Consider the following 19,879-nt stretch of genomic DNA (forward strand, 5'->3'; position numbering starts at 1 on the left):
GTCAATTCCCCGTATTTTTCTGTCCATGTATATGACCACTCTCCCTGACTCTCCCCTAGTTTATGTTCTAACGCTTTCCCTCTTGACCCTGACATTCACATTTCTTCATCCTCTCTATGTGATCTGCTAACTTATAACTGAAGTATTGATCCCTTCACAACTTCCTGAGTAATTTTCCCTTTGGAAAGAGTTGTATTTTGCCTTCAGTTATATTTCCCCCCTGAGTTGTAATTCCCTCTGGTTTAACCTACTGCCATATTATAGGAGCTTATTCCCTCCTCACCTCTCTACTCCCAGGAGGAGAGAGTAGAAGTTTTATCAAGGGGCTTTTTCCAGTGTTCCAGGCACTATGACCAGCTGCTGAAGGCTCCCTGGGCCAAAGCTAAGTGGAAGTAGCCGCTGTAGCAGGAGCCGGGCGTGCAGGGTCGTGGGAACAGAAATGAGAGCATAAAACGAGCAGCCCCTACCAATGATGTTGCTACATTTGCCATAGAGTACAGAATGCTCCCTTCAGGAGAAAAGATTTGTGATTATTTTGTAAGGCTTACCTAGAAACCTCAGGAAATGTTATGTTTTAATCAAATTTTTGGTTATTCTACTTTGCCTTTGTAAAATTTATATTACTATCTTTTAAAAAGTTTTCCTAGTTGAGCATCATACTTAAGAATTTTAATGCCAATGAAACAGTTACATTCATTCATTGGACTTAGACCTAAAAAGTGGAGAAGGGGTAAATAAATAAAAGTAGACGGGTGCCACTGTTTTTAAATCATTTCTAGTTTCTGGTCAGGCACTGCAACAGTGAATAAGGACAATATGCAGATTTATTAACGTGGTAGGCAGCATTCCAAGCTTTCCAGGCCCTGGTGTACAAGCCCTGTATAAGACCCTTGAGTGTGGGTGGGACTGGGACTGTGTCTGGTGGTTAAATTACATGACAAAAGTGAAAAGATTCTGCAGATATAACTAAGGCTCCAAACCACTGGACTCTGAGTTAATGAAAAGGGAGATTATCTTTGGTGTGCCTGAACTCATCAGGTGAGATCTTCCTGGAAGAAGAGATTCAAAAGGATAAAGACTTTCCTCCTGGTTTAAAGAAGTAAGCTTCTATGTTATGGGACATTTGGCAAAGGACTGAGGGCAGCTTCTGGACAGCGAGAGCGGCTCCTACTCAACAGCCAGTAAGAAAATGGGCATCTCAGATTTACCACGTTGGTGAATTCTGCCAACAACCACATGAGCTTGGAAGAAGACCTGTGCTCCAGAAAGGACGCAGCCCCGGCGACACCTTGGCTGCAGCCTTGTGAAACGCTGAGCAGACCAGCCACACCATGCCCACACTTCTGACCTGCAGGACTGTGAGAACTCTGTAACATTTCCCAGACTGTATCCAGTAAGTGCAAATAAAAAGGAACGAGTCCTGAGAGAATGTGAGGAGACAATTCTCCATGGGTCGCTGACATTTCTGCACATCCACAGGTGAGGCCCTGCCTGTCCTTTTTTTTCAGACTGTCCCTTCAAGGATGTTTGAATAGTGAACGTTCTTGGAAGACAGAGATAGTGTCTCCCTGGAGCAAGGGGCAGGCATGTTTCCTGACCAGTACAATAAAGATGTTGGTTCCCTAAGCTCAAGGTTCCTCTTCTATAATGCAACCCACTGAGTCCGCAGGTGTCATCTCACCCTCTTCATGACTCCTGGTAGAGACTGGTGTTTGGGGAACCTGTGCAGAAATGCTAACACTCTGGCTACTGCTACTGAGTACTACTCTGGGCCTTGTCTCTGACCTGGGAGCCTCGTGTCTTCTGCCAGCTTTCACAAACCTGAGACAGGATCACTTGTTAGCTTGTCAGTAGGGTGAAATCTCAGACCTCTTCCCACAGGCCAGGAGAATAAAGTACTTGATAATCAGATAAAATTTTAATATTATTAATGGGATAGAGGAGGGTCAGCAGACTCCAGCCCATGAGCCAAAGCCAGCGTGATGCCTGTTTTTGCATGTTCCACGAGCTAAGAATGGTTTTTATGTTTTAAAAGGGTTGTTATCGAAGGATCTATTTATCATCCTTGATTTTGCCTCTTGGCGCGCAAAGCTTGGAGACTTACTCTCTGGCCCTTCGCAGAGGAAGTCTGCTGCCCACGGTACAGGTGCTCGCCCACGTCTGCTACGTTTCAACAGCTTGGGTCCCTGATCTTCCACTGCTTTGCCCTATCCCCTGAGTTGGAGCACTTCACAAAGCCTGGATGGAGAACAGTCTGTGCAGGCAGGTCTGCAGCGAGCAAGATCATCTGTCTCAAAACATCTAAACAGATTCTTCCCAAGTTGCCTATATTAGGGTGATAAATTCTGGTCATGAAACATATCTTTGGGCTGCTGCTGGCTATTCTTCTGGAAGAAGTAGTTCAAGTTTGAAAGACTCCCTTTCAAAGGAGGAATCCCGTGGGCCAGCAATCGTCATAGGAAAATCATGAGTGCTGTTCCCATCTGACTCTGCTTGCTTGGACTGGTCCTGGCAGCAAGTGCTGGGCTCCTTGACAATTCTTCAGGGCATCCCAATCGTCTTCCTTTTCCAAAGAATGTTTCTTACCACATAAAACAGCTCCCTCTCTCCTCCCCAATACAAAAAAACAAAAAGACATCTGCTTAAGATGGACAAATGGTGATACATGACTGCGCGGGGCTGCTGCAGCCCGCGGGGAGTTGGAAGCGCTCTTCCAACTGCGAGAGGCAGTAACTCCCCGACTAAATGGGCCCAGCGTCGCTGCTTCCTGCACTGTATTTTAGCAGTTATAGGCTAGGCTCCCTGAGCTCCAATCCCGGCCTTAAGCTGTCTGGCCTCGGTTGTCTCGTCTTTAAAACGTGAGTGAGAAGTACCCCCTACCTCACAGGGTGCTGGTGACGGCAGAGGGGACCATATATGTGAAGTCGTCACAATATTACCCAGCACAGTGCTATTATCATTTTCTAGGAACGACAAAAGCAGCATTGATTTGGGTTAGGAAGGCAGTTAGAGTAAATCTGTGAAGACTATTTGGAGTGTTTCTCACCACAAGCCTTCCATTTTCATTCAGCAAACTTTTTTTTTTTTTATTGTCTACGATGTACCAGGCACTGGGCATCAGAAGACTAATAAGACATACTCTCTGATCCCAAGATACAAGGAGTCATTGGCAATATGAATTCATTCATTCAGCAAGTACCTTAAACCTGGGGCCAACAGTCCTCTGTGGAGGCAGACATGAGCCAAACAAATCATTACAAACAAGGATCATGAGAGTCTCCAATGGAGACCTTCCTGGCTGTGCAGGGACGGTCAGAGAAGGCCTCGCTAAGGAAGGGATGTTTAAGCTGAAAATGGAATACGCATAGGAGAAAAGTCTTTGGAGGAAGGAAGAGCATAGGAAAGAAGGTGGAAAAACTGCACGGGCAAAGGCTCTGTGGCAAGGAGGAGTGTGAGATTCAGACATGGAGAGGCCAGAGTGTGTGGAAGGCAGAGAACAAGGCGGGAGGGCAAGGGGCTGGAGAGGCAGTCAGGAGCCAGATTACACGGGGCTTGGAGCCAGACAGAGTTAGGAAATGAGGATTAACGCACAGAAGTGACACGATCTGGTTTGTATTTGTAAAAATATGCTCTGCATAGAAGGGATTGCAGTGGCCAGAAATAGGAAGCAAGGAGTCAATTTCAGTAGTCAATTCCATCAATAGTCAATTCTGAGGTCAGAGCAACAGGATTGGCTGATAGGTTTGATTCGATGTTGGGGGTGAGGGAAATAGGAAAACCCCTAGACTTTTGGATGAAAGCACTGGGTGGTTGGTGCTGCTGTTCAGTGAGTTGGGAAAGGCTAGGGAGAAACATGTCTGGATGTGGGGGGAATCAAGTGTTCTGTTTTGGCTGTGCTAGGTTTGAGATACTTATTGGCCATGTATGTGGCAATGCCAAGTTAGAACTCAAGTTAGGTTCTGGAAAGAGGTCCAGGCTGGAGATACAGATGTGGGAGTCATCAGTGTGTCGTGGACCACATAAGGTCACCTAGAGTGTGTGTGGATAGAGAATGGGACAAGGAGAGAGCCCTGGGACACTACAATATTGTGGTCATACCCAGGAGATGAGCCAGAAGAGGAAGAGGGAAGGAGTAATGAGTGAGGTGAAGGAAAATAAGATGTTCCAAAAAGGGACTGGGCAACTGTGATGAGCTTGCTGATAAGAACAGAAGCGCATGACTGGATCTGGCAACACAGAGGTCTTGGGTGACCTTGTTAGAGCAGTCTGGAGGGAGTGGCGAGAACTGAAGCTTCACTGGGGTGGGGTAAGGAGAGAGCCAGGGGTGAGAGATGGCCATGAGAGACAACTCTTTCATGAAGCTTCCTCATGAAGTGCAGCAGAAAAATAGGCAACAGTGTCTCAGGTGGAATCTTGAAGGATGAGCAGTAATTGGTCAAGTCAAGAGGTGGAGAGGCAGGCTCTCTAAAGAGGATGTGGGTGCAGCATTTGCAGAGTGACTGGACCAAGAGAACAGAAATGAAATGTGTTTTCTGTACAATATTTCTGGAAGTTCTAGAGTCGACCGTATGCTTTGACGTGCTGTCTTAGAGCAGTCTAGTTTAAATCCTAGGTTTTCCAGTTACTGGATTCCCTGTTAGAGATACTGGGGTGAATGGCTGAGATAATCTGATCTTTTTTAGCTGATTGCTTTGAAAAGATAAACCTAGCTGATTGAGCAGCTCTATTTTTTTTTTCCCTTTCTTATCAGCTAAAGTGGTTGAAATTCAAAGATTGGGAAAGGGAAGCTTGCTTTTATTCTAGGACATAACAGATTACTATATGGGGAAGGGAGATGGGATGAAAAGAGGAGCAAGGAGCCAATTTAAAATCAGAGGGTAAGGGGCCTGCCCAGTGGTGCAGAGGTTAAGTCCGCATGCTCCGCTACCGTGGCCCAGGGTTCGCAGGCCCCGTCTGGGCTCACACCAAAGCGCCCCTTGTTAAGCCATGCTGTGGAGGCGTCTCATATAAAGTAGAGGAAGATGGGCACCGATGTTAGCCCAGGGCCATCTTCCTCAAGAAAAAAAAGGGGAGGACTGGCATCAGATGTTAGCTCAGGGCCGGTCCTCCTCACACACAATCAATCAATCAATCAATAAACAAACAAACAAATAAATAAAATTAGAGGGTAGTACTGCAGACTGGATACTGGGAAAATGGGGGCCGGGGGAATGGAGACGAGGGGTGCCGCTGCCCTGAGGGAGATCCAGGTTCTCTGTGGTGACTTTAGCTGGCTTCTAGCCACAGCTGTGCCCCATATCGGCTCCTTGAGTTTAACAATCACTTATTTTTTTCCTGGAATTTGCTTTCTTTGCTGTAAAATATAAATTGTTTCACAAGACTGTTCTGGATGTCCAAGGAGACTGTAGCGCCAACCACGAGGCATCTGTGTGGTGCTCGAGGATGAATTTTACCTGGGCCCCGTGCACCTGGGAAACGGTGACGGCCAAGCATCCCCACCCTGTGTTCTGCAGAGGCCCCTTCCCCGTGCGACTCAGCGAAGACTCGGGACGCCCGTTCACCTAGGACAGGGCACACACTCCCGAGGCCCTCCGCTCAGGAACGAGCAGCGCACTGACCGGCGGGACAGACGGTCGTTCGCCCGCTCTGGTCCCGCTCCCCTCGCCACCGGGCCTGAGCGCCGGGCCGCCCCGAGCGGGGGACCAGGCACCTGCCGCCCAGCCCGCCCCGCCCTCCCTGCGGCCGGGCCGGCGCCGCAGAGGACTCGCGCCTCGGGCCGAGGGACGGCGCGCCGGCCCGGCCCTCCCCCTCCCCGCGGGGTCCTGATAAAGCCCGCCCCGCGCCGGCCCTTCTCCCCCGCCTTCACCGGCACGGCCCTCCCGAGCCGCGGGCGGGCGGGGCGGCGCGGGCACCGGGGTGAAGGTCGGGGGACAGGCCGGCGCGGGGCGGAGTGCAGGCCGGGCAGCAGGCCCGAGGACAGGCCGCGTGCTCGCGGGGTGCTCGCCGCCCGCCCGACCATGGTGCAGGCCTGGTACATGGACGAGTCCGCCGACGACCAGAGGCGGCCCCACCGCGCGCAGCCCGACCGCCCGGTCGACCTGGAGCAGCTGCGCCGGCTCGGGGTCTACTACTGGAAGGCACGCGGGGACGGGGCGCGGCCCGGGGCTCAGGGGCGGGCGGGCGAGGTCTCCCCGCAGGTGGCCCGAGCTCCGGCGCACAGCCGCAGGTTGCGGCGAGAGGGGCACAGAGGCCATGACAGGCCCAGGGCGCGGTGCGCATGCTCGGCCGGGGGCCGGGTGGTCGGGGCCGGGGCGCGGTGCGCATGCTCGGCCGGGGCCGGGTGGTCGGGGGCCGGGGCGCGGTGCGCATGCTCGGCCGGGGCCGGGTGGTCGGGGCCGGGGCGCGGTGCGCATGCTCGGCCGGGGCCGGGTGGTCGGGGGCCGGGGCGCGGGGCGCATGTTCAGCCGGGGGCCGGGGCGCGGGGCGCATGTTCAGCCAGGGGCCGGGGCGCGCGGGTTGGAGGGTGAGAGGGTGCGGAGGCTCGTCCGGGGTTCGGAGCGGGCGGGTCGTTGGCCGCCGCTGTTCTTGGCTGGGGCCGGGGTCGGATGGGGCTGAGTTGGGGGCGACACGGGGCGGGGCGGGAGGGTTTGGGGTCCCTCTAGGGCCCTTGTGCGGGGCCGCGTGGGGTCCCCCGAGCCTGTGAGGTGGAGGTGCCCACGTGGTGTCCGGTCCGTCCGGACGGGGTGATGCACGCGCGGCCGGACCCCGGAGCCCCACGTTTCCCGGGACGGGTCAGAGCGAGTTCCAGCGGGCAGTCTCTCGATGACCTGGGCCTTCTGAGACGGGGAGAGGTGACGTCCCCGGGTGCACTTGGAGTAGAGGGCGCCAGTGCCCGGTCTGGCCTTCGGGCATTCGCAGGGCTTCCTGTCTAAGGGAAACACGAGTTTGGTTTCGTGTGCCTGTTAATATTTACATAGTTTTGATCTTTTCTTGGGCTAAGATTTAACACTTAACCTGCTGGAAGTTACCATCTTCAAAGCAGTCAAATGGTGTATAATGTCTACTATGAGAGGAAAGTAAGTTTTGTTTTATGATAAAATAATTTACCTGCAATCCAGACAATCAGAAGGGTCTGGTTACTGTGCTTCGGGGGTTCCGTTGTGTTTTGACAGTTTAAGAGCAAGAATGAGATACTGGTCAACTTTGAAATGGATCCAAAAGATAAAAGAAGACATTTTAAAAGGCATCTTCTGAGTTCTTCCATGGGGTCAAGTCCAGTTCTGCTTTCTTGCCCGCTCTGGGTGATGAGTTAGGATATTCTGGAGTTTGCTGTTCAGTAGTTGTGATAAAATGTGCATTTTATTGCAACAGAAGGCAAAGTCTGCAAAGGTCATTGCCAATAGTTTTAAGTAGGAGTTCAGATTAATTCTGGCTGGGGCCCTAGGGGAATGCTTCATGAAGAAGGTGACGTTAAAATTAGACCTTAAAGAGTAGATAGGATTGATAAATGAAAGTGGTAAAAGGGCTTTCTAGGCAAAGGAAGCTGTCAAGAATAATGGTGTGGGGGTGAGAAGCATCAAGTGTTTTTGAAGAGTAGCAAATGATCCTATTTGCTTTATTTGTTTATTTTATTTTTTTGGTGAGGAAGATCAGCCCTGAGCTAACATCCCATGCCAATCCTTGTCTGTTTTTCTTCCTGAGGAAGACTGGCCCTGGGCTAACATCCGTGCCCATCTTTCTCTACTTTATATGGGACACCGCCACGGCATGGCTTGGCAAGTGGTGTGCCGGTGCGCACCCAGGATCCGAACCTGCGAGGCCCAGTGTGCGCACTTAACCGCTTGCGCCACCAGGCTGGCCCCTATTTGCTTTAGAAGGTAGATTTTTTTGAAACAGGCAATAGGGACAGAGGAGTAGAAAAGGCCCCTGAGGCCAGATGATAGAAGCTTCTCCTCTCAGCCTCTTGAACTTGGGTGTTACTTGTAGGTCTGAGGGCCAGGAAACAAGCTGACCAAAGAGATGGCCATCTAGAGGTTGGTTAGACCTGTGTGGTGGAATGGTGGTAGAGGAACAGGACAGCGGGGAGAGTGTGCCCTTGGACAGCTTGAGGCCGTGAGAGCTGCACCTAGGCTCCTGGCAGTGGGACTAGAAATGTGAAACACAATCCCCCAGGAAGGCCTGTAGGGGAGAAGGGGGCAGGCATTAAACACAACACCATTTGTAGCTGTTACAGAGAAAGGGAAAACCATTGAAAGAAGCAGGGCAGAATGGGAGGGGCATAGGGAGGACAAGGAAGGTGATGATTTTGGAGCATAATCGCCCTGGAGATCCACCAAGAGGATGTTTCTGTTTCTGTGCATTGTGTGACCTCCTTTTGTTGTTTAAATGCTTTTAGCTGGATGCCGACAAATATGAGAATGATCCGGAATTAGAAAAGATCCGAAAAGAGAGAAACTACTCCTGGATGGACATCATAACCATATGCAAAGATAAACTGCCAAATTATGAAGAAAAGGTAAGGGAATGTTAAATTATTTGAAAGGGGAATCATATTCACTACTAATAAATACAGTTTTCTTTTTTCTTTTGATGTCTTCGTTTGGGTTTTGTATCAGAGTAATGCATATTTGAATTTTTTAAAATATACAAAGAACTCTTTTTTTGTTGTCGTTGAGGAAGATTGGCCCTGTGCTAACACTATCTGTTGCCAATCTTCCTCCTTTTTTTTTTCCTTTTTCCTCCCCAAAGCCCCAGTAGATGGTTGTATGTCATAGTTGTACATCCTTCTGTTTGCTCTATGTGGGATGCTGCCTCAGCATGGCTTGACGAGCAGTGTGTAGGTCCGTGCCCGGGATCTGAACCGGAGAACCCCGGGCTGCTGAAGCAGAGCATGCAAACATAACCACTACGCCACTGATCCAGCCCCTGAATATTTTTATTATTAAATATTAGGAGGATAAAGACCTTCTGAAAGACACAAAAGTAGATTTGAACAAATGGAAAGTGTTCATTTATTGAGACAGTGACTGCCTTCCTCAGATTTTCATGTGGCTTCTGGCCTTCCAGTGTGATCAGCGTGACTGTGTGTGGTCACCGTGACTGCGTGTGTGTATGATCAGCATGACTGCGTGTGTGTGTGGTCAGTGTGACTGCGTGTGGTCGGCGTGACTGCTGTGTGCGGTGGGTTATGAGCAGGAGTCGGGATGTCTGTGGGAGTCTCGGCTCTCCACATCCAAGCTGTGTGATGTTGGGCCAGTGTCCTAGCCTCTCTGTGCCACCATTCCTTCATCTGTCACATGGGCATGACAAATAGCACCTAAGTGAGTTATTTTATGTAACCATTTAGAACGCCGCCTGGCACGTGGTAAGTGCTACGTAAGTGTTGATTCTTTCTTCTACTGCTAGTTCATTGGTAGGTTTCATAAAATATTCTAGCTCCCGCCCCCTTGCCCTTCTTATCATAATTCTTGTTTTTATGGAGCAGATTTCCGTCCATGTCACTTCTGGTCCTTGAAGGCTGGGGCCGGTGGTGGTCTGTGCCCGTTTGCAGGGTGGGTCTCCAGGAGACTCACCGGGCCTCCCCCCTGCTCTAGATTAGGATGTTCTACGAGGAGCACCTGCACCTGGACGACGAGATCCGCTATATCCTGGACGGCAGTGGGTACTTCGACGTGAGAGACAGAGAGGACAGGTGGATCCGGATCTCCATGGAGAAGGGGGACATGATCACTCTTCCTGCGGGGATTTATCACCGCTTCACGCTGGACGAGAAGGTAGACTCGTCGTGTTTTGAGTCTGGTCTGTGCACAGACGTGGGAAGCTTGTGACATGCCCCCTCTGCCGCGTGGGGACGAATGCCTCTGAGCACGCGTGGCCGCAGCGCATGGCTCCTGCAGCCTTTTGCTCTCGGGAGAGGTCCAGCTGGAGGCCGTGAGCTGCGGCTCCTACGTCCACCTCTGTTCTCTGCCGGCTCTGCCATGGTTCCTGGCGGACAGCGGCACGTGCGAGCACACACTGCACCATCAGGCCGAGGCGGGCAGGTCGACAGGAAGTGGTCTCGCTCCTTTAGTGGAGTGTGCACGTTATTCTGGGGGTGCAGCTTCGGGAGGCATCCCAGGGTTCCTGTTACTTTGTCATTTTTAAGAGCGTTGCAGTTTTGGAACTTAATGGTAGTGCAGGACAGTCATTAAGATTCGCAAAAAACAGAAATAAGATAGTTCGTAGGTTCTCTGCATGTGATTTGGACTAAACCTGAGATTTAAGAATAATTTTTGAATAGAAAATAAAGGCATATGGTTTAAAATTCAGAATTATGAAAGCGTATGCAGTGAAAAGTCTCCCTCCCACCCCTGTTCTCTGGCCTCCGTTTCTCTCCCTGAAAGTAACCAGCATTATGTTTTTAATAAAAAGTCTTTTTGGAGAGATGTCACCCATATTCAGGTGATTGAGAATCGGAATTCTTTGTCCTTTTTACACAGGACGTAGCCAACTTCTGTACATGGTTCTGCATTTTCCTTTCTTCCACTTGATTTTCTTTGGGGATGGCTTCATGTCAGTACGTAGATCCTCATCCCTTATTTACAGCTGCGTAGCACCCGTGGTTGGGTGCACCCTAATTATCTAACCATGAATTTATTTCATTGAATCGCTGATCCCTACTGATGGCTTTCTGAATTGTTTCCAGTTCTTTGCTATTGTAAACGGTGCCATAATAAATAACCTCATACATTTATCATTTTGCACTTGCATATATCTGTCAGATAAATTCCTAAAAGTGAAAACTGGATTAAAATGTGTGTTTAATTTTGAAGGGTGATGCCAGCTTGCCCTCCCTTGTCCTCAGCGTGAGGGCCCTGCTGATTCCTAGGACGACGGTACCCCAGGAGGCGGGAGGGAGAGGGCTGTGTCGGGCAGGTGGCGGTGCTTGTGCCCACAGGGATAGGTTTGTGGGGAGTGTGGAGCTCAGCCCCCTGCTCCCGCTGCAGACGCTTTTGCTGCCTGAGCACAGGGCTTCTCAGCATTGGCCAGAGCACCCGACCCTGACGTTTTTCAGAGGACAAAATGTGACTAAAGTGTTAAGACACAAGAATAAAAACAGCAAGGGAAGGGCTCTTGATAGCTGGTTTAACGTGGTGTTGGGTGTGTTTGTGTTTTCTAGAACTATGTGAAGGCCATGCGACTGTTTGTGGGAGAACCGGTGTGGACGGCGTACAACCGGCCAGCTGACCACTTCGAGGCTCGGGGGCAGTACGTGAAATTTTTGGCGCAGTCAGCGTAGGGTGCTCCTTGGGGCCTCACGCCCCCCTCTAGAGGGGCATGATGACAGCAGAAAATCTGTCATTTGCTCATTGCTTTGTAGACTTGAGGCGAGGCGTGCTTTCCTTTGTAAGATTATTTGATCAGAATAGGTTTTAATGAAGGGAGCTAGAAGACTGATGTTTACCTGGAAGCATCTGTGGAAAGATGGACAAATCACATTCCTCTTTTCTAATTGGAGATCAGTGGTTCAGTAGCCCTGTGTCAGCACACGCGTTCGTCTGGAACCCGCATGAGTCCCGTCTCCCCAGACATGGGTGATTAGCTGCCCCATCGGGACCTGATTCTTTGCCTTTAGGCAGATTTCAGTCCATGCCACGCCTGCCTTGTAAGAAGGTATAGTAGTAGGTGGCTGACCAGATGGAAGATGCTTTTCTCCCAGAAAACCGGGAGGGGCATGGCCTGGGGGACGAGCTCTTGTGTTGGGGGACGCTCGCAGTTGCTTACGCCTTTTTCTTGTTCCCAATAAAGGAACTGCCTTAACTGTATGCTTGTGGCTTGGCATTACCTTATATCCAGGTACACAGGGTTCGTTTTCACCCCATTTAGATTCTCTGTGTGATCGTAGGTGTAGATCATTTGTGTTTGATCTGCATTAGTATTTGTTCAGTGTGAGATTTCTAGGTTAAACTCCCTCACTATAAATCTTTTACAGTCAAGCTTTTGAATTTTAACAAGAAAACTAGCACATTATTTTTTTACTCAATTCTGAGCTACAATTATGCCTAATTTGTTATAATCATAGGTAAACCCCACATCAGCCTCATGTTTTAGAAGGGCAGGTTGTTTGAAGTATTGTTTAACCTGGATTAAAAATCTTCGTGTTAAAATTAACCTTTCATGACCTCTATGTTGATCAGGGGGTTGGTTTCCCATTGCACAGAGGAAACTCAAGCCTTTGGTGTTTTGGGAAACTCTCTGGTTTTTAGGATTGAAATGTGTGCAGACAGCATGATAATAATAACATAAACACCTGGGGCTCTCTTCCACCACGCCCCACCTTTCATCCCCCCGACCAAGGCTGAGGAGGACAGATGGGATGGAGGGCCACTTGGTGCTCCGTGGACTGTCCCTGCCTGTGCCTCCCTTGGATGATGTGGTCACTTCAAAGGGTTGTCCCCGTCTCTCCTGAGGAGATAATCTAGTTGTGTTGATGGGGTTTTCCTAATTACGCAGTGAAGTTTGCAGCTTCAGACCTTTCATTTTCATAACGTAGCTTTGATGATGAAACGGAAGCTTTTCTGCTCACACTGGGCTCCGTGGTCCGCAGCCAGCAGGGCCTCTGTCCTGGAGGCTCTGAGTGAGGACATTTGATGGAAGCAAAGGATGTCACCTATGATGGACATCAGGGAGGTGGGAGGAGCTCGGCCCCTGGGATTCTGAGTCGTTTACCAGGGTGAGGGTCCTGCACCTTTCCCAGGGCCTGGGCAGGTGGAATTCAGTAGACCTGGGTAGGGGGAATGACTGATGAATCTGGCTCTAGTCATACAGATTGAGAATGTTAAATTCAAAAGTCATTTTTTTAAAAGCTGTTTTCTTTTGGAAAGTATATCATGCAAAAATTTTTAGAAACCTCAAATAGTTTTATGAGTTACACAATGAAAAATTATTACAAAACACATCATTGTAAAGATTTCAAGGTTAAAACGGCAGTGTTTGGTCTGATACTGCTCTGGGGTCTGAGAGGGCTAAATACTCTTCAACGGGTCAGCAAGCTGGAGAATTATAGGATGTTGATGTGGAAAGAGAGACACACAAGTCCTCCTTTTAGGACGTGACTGAACAAACCCAGCATCAGAATGCAGGACAGGTCAGCCTGTGGCCCTCCTGCCTGTCGGGTGGACTCAGTCGCAGGATTTCACTCAGATTTCCCAGCTGCTGGTCAGCCCCCGGCCTCTTCTGCTGCTGGGGTGCTGTGTGCCCACATCCTGCCACTGCCCTGCTGCCCCGCCGCCCTGCCCCTCTGGCATAAAGGAGAACTAAGGGCCCCTGGCTCCAGGGGGCGGCCTTGAAGTGAGTGGCCTTGGATGTGAGGGCTGTGTGTGCACTGAGTTGCACACGTGCTTAATTGCGTGTACTTTCTAAATCCCGAAGGCAAATCTGCCGTCTGCAGGCACGTTATGGATCAGTGGATGGAAGTTTGCAGTCGGGGCTCTGGGAACATTCTTGGTAACGCACAGGCCAGCGCACCTGCTAACTGACTCCATTAACCTGCCGGGCATCCCTTCCTTGCTCCCTGATGATGGAAGATGACACTTCATAATTCTCCATGCACCCCTGGTTCCGAAATAGTAGCCTAGCCTTTGCTCCACTCGGGCTAAGTGCTGGTGATGGGGAGGGGTAAGTCGCGCCATTTTTTATCTTTGTAAAGATAAAATCTGTAAAAAAAAAACTGTATGGGGTTCAGAGTTCTCCCGAGGGGAGACCAGTGTCTTTCTGCTTTTTGTTGAAAGCATCTGACAGATGTTGGGAGAATTTCCTGAAGACCTGGGAAGGGCGTTTCTTCTTCCCTCTCTTCTGAGAACTGAATGTTAAGATCAGCGCGTGATAGGAAATTGGATCAAGGCGGCAGAAGACTTGGGTCTATCTCCCCATTGCCCTGAATCCAGGGAGATGACAAAGATTTTTTAAAAGTTAAATGTAGTGCTTTTAAAAATAAATCTACAAATTCTTCGACAGTCTTCCCATCAGAAGACAGAGCCCAGTTCTCCCCTTGAGTGTGGGCTGGACTTAGTGACTCGTTTCTGGTGGGGAGGATTGGCAGACGTGGCAGTGTGTGACACTGTCACCAGGTCAGAAGACCCGGTGGTCTCCTGCTGGCTCTCGTGTGTCACTGACGGGGAGGCCAGCTGCCACGTCATGAGGTCACTCCAGCAGCCACTAGCTTGCCAGGTGAGTGAGGGTGCCATCTGGGAAGCAGCTCCTCCGGCTGCAGCCCCAGCCCACATCTTGACTGCACCTGCACCACCCAGCCAGCACTTCCAGATTCCTGACTCGGAGATCGTAGGCCGTGATAACTGTATTGCCTTGTTGGTACTGCCGTAAAACATTGTTTTAAGTCACTAACTTCTGGCGTTTTTCTGCTATGCAGCGTTGATAACAAACTATAAAGCCTTAACAAACTGTGCCACCACCACCACCCCCCCCCCAAAAAAGGTGCTATCAGCAGATGAACAACTTGGAGAAACAGAAGTGAGTGAATCCGACCTGTGGAGACCCGAGACGGGAACAGAGCTGCTTCCGTGCGGGCAGCACCGAGTGTCAGGCTCAGGAGCAGCGGGCAGAGGCGGTGGTATCGCAGCGAAGGGGAGCATTGTCCCCCCAGGCTGGGGCACCCTCGAGACGGGCTGTCTGTGCTGCAGCCCCGTGCTCCAGGGCCCTGCAGTGCTGGAGCGGGCAAGAGGATGGGTGGGAGGAGGAGTGCACGCAGAGGCCAGCGCACGGCTGGGGGAGGTGCTGACAAGATGGTGGATTCCCACATCTCACCGGGGCCTGCCTCAAACGAGTGGCAGTCCCGTCTTGTCCCGGGGTCCTGATTCTGCTTTAGAGTGGTCAGGATGTGGTCTCTTCTGTTGTCTCAGTTAGGGCTCTTTGTTGGAAGAGACAGAAAGCCAATGTGAAGAAGCTCCTGTGGGGGCTCAGGAGGTGACAGGCACAAGAGTCACCCTCTGCTTCCTGCCTCTGCCTCTTCCTGGAGTTGGCTGTATTCCCTGTTGCAGACAAGACGTCTCCTCGCGGTGGGGACACGGATCCCCTCTTCTCACACCCCACACCCTGGGAGGGGGCACTTCTCTGCCCAGCACTGGTCCCCGAGTGTCCCGGGGAGGGTTCTGTGTGACTCCATTTGGGGCGGAAGCTCTGATGAGGGCGACAGGGTCACACAGAGCAGTCGAGGCTGCGAGGGGCCAACCCCGAGCCTCAGGAGGGGCGACCATGGTGCAGGGGCAGCTGTCCCCAGTAGTGTCCCCACAGCTGTTTCCCATGTGCTCAGGAGTCCTGCCGGCCTGAAGTACGAACAGCTGGTAGAATTCAGCCTCCGTGTAACTTCTGGAGTGATGGGACAGAGAAGTCTTGAGCTTCATTCCCAGGGGAAAGGGACCGTCCTGCCCTTATTGCTTTGTGAGAGGGTCCCACCTCCCTAGGTTCTCAAGTATCTCATCACAAGCTCTGGGAATAATGGCTTGTGGACAGTCTGGGCGGGGGGATGAGGCAGTCTGGTTTAGAAGAGTAGGTCCATCTTTACTGTGCGTCTGCCCTGGCACATGGGCCCTCCCGATGCCTCTGAGCAGGAGAGGCTGTGGCCGTCTCTAGGGCAGTCGGTAGGAAGGGCCAGGTCAGGATTAAATGCTTAATTTGGGGGTCGCAGCTCCTGATCAGAACTGATGGCAATACAGCATTGCCACTGGTGGTTTTTACTGTAGGAAGAATCAGCTGCTCCTGGTCTTCACTCCGTTCTCTTCCCCTCGGGAGCCATCTCGACACGGGGCCAAGGCCCTGCATGTCAGTGGGCTCGGGCTGCCACAGCAGAACCCCACAGACGGCTCTACACAGCAGACCTTGATTTCTCACAGTGCTGGAGGCTGGGAGTCCAGATCAGGGCGCCAGCAGGGTTGGGCCATGGTGAGGACCCTTTTCCTGGCTTGCAGACGGCCACCTTCTTGCCATGTCCTCACCTGGTGGAGAGGGAGATGGAGCTCGGGTGTCTCTTCTTGTAAGGGCACTGGTCCCATCATGGGCCCACCCTCACAACCTCATCCAACCCTACCCACCTCCCGAGGGCCCCGCCTCCTGTGCCATCCTCCTGGGGACTAGGGCTTCACTGTGTGGATGGGGGAGCTGTGCAGTCCATAGCACACTGACGGCAGAAGCTGAAGAGATTCCCTTGGAAAACTGAGATTTAAGATCATTGTTTTGGCCGAGAACACCAGTGTCCCACCTCCACTCCTCCAGCTTGCTCCCCGCCCAGGCCTCCCCCAGCCTCTGCTGAACCAGGGGGCTTCCGCCTGCTCTGGAGGAGGGTTGGTCCACGCTCTTCATTAGATGTGGGAGCAGCGGGGTTGACTTCATCTGACGGGCGGCACTTCCTCCGGGACTTATTCAAGCCCTTAATCCTGCAGACCAAAACGTGGACAAAAATCTCCGTTTTGAAAAATGTTCTCGCGGGTGTGTCTGTGTGTCAGCCCAAGTGCACACACCTGGGCCTCGCACAGGGATGCTGGAAACTTCCCAGCCATCCCTCCTCCCTATCTGCTAGGCTGGGCCCTGAGGAGGGAAGGGTGGCCTGTGGGAGGGCAGAGGAGGGGCCTGGGCGAGGGGGCCGGGGGACCAGGTACACCTGGGGGTCGCGTGCTGTAGGGAGGAGAAGGGGTCTGCAGAGCACCACACGGCTCGGCCTGCAGCCAGGCCCTGGTCCATTGGAAGAACCTGCAGCTCAGCTTCCCTGGATGCAGGCACCCTTTTCTGAATTTCTGTGTATTCTGTTCTCAGTTTTCTGCCTTAGGAAGTTACTGTTTTTCAAAGCATCCTCTTAATGCAGTGGGGGCTGGGGCACTGGCCACTGTCTCGGCAGGAGGACGCCGCCCAGGACGGTGGTCTGGGGGTGGCTGGGCCTGTGTGCACAGCGACCTCACCCTGGTGTGGGCTGACGGCCCTGGAGTGGAGGGTGCTTTTTTAGGAAAGGAGCCCTCCATCAGGACCCCGTCCTTTGCCTTCGTTTGTCATTATATTTTAATATCTTTTATTTCCCATGTTAAAAGTACTTGTGTTTATTTTGCACAAACTGTTCCAAAAAAATCACCCGTTGGAAAACCCAGATAGAATCTCCTCCGAGTGAGGGGCCGGCCCAGTGGTGTAGCAGTTAAGTGCACGCACTCTGCTTTGGCGGCCTGGGGTTCGCAGGTCCGGATCCTGGGCGCGCACCGACGCACCGCTTGTCAAGCCATGCTGTGGTGCCCTCTCATATAAAGTAGAGGAAGATGGGCACGGATGTTAGCTCAGGGCCAATCTTCCTCAGTAAAAAGAGGAGGATTGGCATCGCATGTTAGCTCAGGGTTAATCTTCCTCACAGAAAAAAAAAAAAAAAAAAAAGAATTTCCTCCAGGTGGTAGGACAGCCTGGCAAAGGACAGGGCGGTGATATCAGGATGATTTGCTTTGCACTTGTCTATTTTTGGGCCTGCTCTGTTGTTAATGAATCCTGTGGTTCTCTGGTGAACAGGACACTGCAGCGCCTGATGTTATTGATTGCCCCCACAGGAGGACACTGGGCAGGGACCAAGGACACAGGACGACACTGGCAGCGCCAGGGATAGAGGCGTGCTCTCCGAGGTCTGTCCTGCCGCTGCCCCTGGGCCAGGGCTTCCGGCCAGTGGCCACACGTCTTGGCATCAGTGCTGCTGGCTCTGAGCTGCCTGGGGCCTCCCAGTGCTCACGCCCTCCTGAAATCCTGGGAGGGAAGTGCCCGCGGCAGCATCGCCTCCTCTACCTGCTCAGAGAGGCTGCCCCCCATCGCCTCCTCTACCTGCTCAGAGAGGCTGCTGGGGGCTGGCGTGTTGTGGGGGGAGCCCTGCGGAGACAGGAGGACAGCGGACATGGAGTGGACAAGAGCACAGGTGCTGGCCCTTCTCGGAGGCGACGAGTCCAGTTCTGCTCCCCGCAGAGCTCTGTGGCCTTGGGAAGGTCACTCCAGCTCTCTGTGCCTCGGTTTCCCCAACTGTGAGGGAGTAGGGCTATGGGGAGGCTCCGTGAGAGCACGTCCTGAGGTGCTCAGAACGTGGAAAGCACAGTGGGCTGGTTTCTAGTGTTTAAGAACTCTGCTCCAGTCCTCACAGGAATGCTGCTGCGCAGGGGTGGTGGGTTGAACAGTGATCACAGAAAACTCATGTCAGCAGGGAGCCTCCGACTGTGACCTTGTTGGAAACAAGAGTCTGTGCAGGTGTGACTGGGAAGGACCTCCGTGAGAGCACCCGGGTCAGGGCATCAAGGCCTGGGGTCCTGGTGAGGAGAGGACAGGGAGACAGAGGCCGCAGGGAGACAGAGGACACAGGGAGACGTGCGGCCACAAGCCGAGGGCTGCCTGGGGCCCTGACGCCTGAAGGGGGTCGGGGGATGTTGCTGTCTCTGAGCCTCCAGAGGGAGCCACCCTGCCGACCCTGGACCTCAGGCTTCCGGCCTCAGGAACTGTGCGAGAAGAGATCACTGTTGTTTTCAGCCCCTCAGTTGGGTGATTTGCTGTAGCCGCTTCAGGAAACTAACACAGTCTTGTTGCCCCTTTTTCAAACGAGAATCCTGAGGTTCGAGGATTCAGCTCCCACCCAAGCTCAGCCAGCTGGTGGGGGCAGGAGACTCCCGCCGTGTGGCCTCCCCAGAAGCCGGGCGTTTCCCAGGTGAGGGGAGGAACCGGGAGGGGGAAGCAGAAGGCAGAGGGCAGGCTCTGTCGGCATTCTGGGCTGTCCACATCGCAGATGCTGACCGTGGCGTTGGCCCTGCCACTCCCTGGTGTCTTGGGGTCATCATCTTGGTGGGTGGCGTCCCCATGACCCTTCCTTGCTGCCGCGTCCGGTCTGCTGCTCGGCTCTGTTGACTCTGCCCCAGGAATGTGTCTCTGTCATGGACCTTTCCACCCCTGCCGCCGTCCCCCACCTTACTCGTTTCCCGGCCCCACCACACGGGTGGGCGCAGTCTCCTCCTTTCTGAAGAATCCTTAATTGAAGGTGCCAACTGCTCGCCAGAGTCCACCTCCAGCCTTGCATCGGCACCAGCTGTCTGGGTTGTCAACCTATGGGCCTTGTGTGGCCGCACCTGACATCTGGTTGGTCACCCCTCTGGTGCTCCGTGCTGTCTCCACAGCCCTGGTCAGCAAAGTCTCCTGTGGGTGCATCCCCGGTGGCCATCCTGTCATCTCCCTCCTCTGTTCTCACCCCTCGCCCACCCCAGTGGTCTTCGCACTGAGTCCTCCCGCCAGGTTGGCAGTGCCTCCTCCCTGAGGCCCCACCAGCACACATCCAGCGCCTTGCTGGTTTGTGGAGTTTGAGTCGGGGAGAAAAGGCTCCTGGTGGGGACAGTGCCTGATCCCTCAGCAGGCCTGGGTGGAGGCCTGTACGGTTCCCCACTGCTCTGTGACCCACGATCACAGGGAAAGACTCGGTCCTTTCTCCTGAAGGGTGGGTGGGTGGATGGGTGAGGGGACTGACCTGTTTTCTGTCCATCTTGTGTGGTTCCTGGGCAAACAGGAGCCCTTTTGAATCTCACCACAAAACTATCACTCCCTGTTACACGAGTCACTGGCTCAGGAGGCTCAAAGGTCCCTTGGTCCCTGGAGAGCTGGGCCAGGATGTGCCTTGGCCACGGGCAGAGTGAACTTCCCCTCCTGTGCCCTGAGTCTCGAGTTGGGACCCGCAGTGGGGACGCGGGGTCTGCCGGCCGCCAGCCTGGCTAGGAGGGAGGAGAACAGGCTGTTACCACTTGAGTCCTGTGCTGGTGACAAAGCATCCCCCTGCAGGGGATGTGGAGGAGCCACACTTGCCACCCGCCGCCTCCCAGAGGGAAGGAGACCCTCTTTCCTG

The 19,879-nt window shown here is 52.7% G+C and overlaps 1 protein-coding gene across 2 annotated transcripts; it reads left to right on the forward strand.

Annotated features, from left to right (window-relative positions):
• The first annotated feature begins 5,899 nt into the window (after positions 1–5,899).
• Positions 5,900–11,804, forward strand: ADI1 (acireductone dioxygenase 1). Of its 2 annotated transcripts, none has more exons than XM_058551867.1 (4): positions 5,900–6,137; positions 8,396–8,515; positions 9,594–9,773; positions 11,159–11,804. In XM_058551867.1, the coding sequence occupies exons 1-4, from the start codon at positions 6,018–6,020 to the stop codon at positions 11,276–11,278; spliced, it is 540 nt and encodes a 179-aa protein (XP_058407850.1). In that variant the 5' UTR covers positions 5,900–6,017; the 3' UTR covers positions 11,279–11,804. The 2 variants fall into 2 exon arrangements, with proteins under 2 accessions (XP_058407850.1, XP_058407851.1); XM_058551868.1 differs by lacking the exon at positions 5,900–6,137 and adding an exon at positions 6,717–7,076.
• The last annotated feature ends 8,075 nt before the right edge of the window (positions 11,805–19,879 follow it).

The sequence above is a fragment of the Diceros bicornis genome, chromosome 12 (assembly GCF_020826845.1).
Source record: "Diceros bicornis minor isolate mBicDic1 chromosome 12, mDicBic1.mat.cur, whole genome shotgun sequence".
NCBI lineage: Eukaryota > Metazoa > Chordata > Mammalia > Perissodactyla > Rhinocerotidae > Diceros > Diceros bicornis.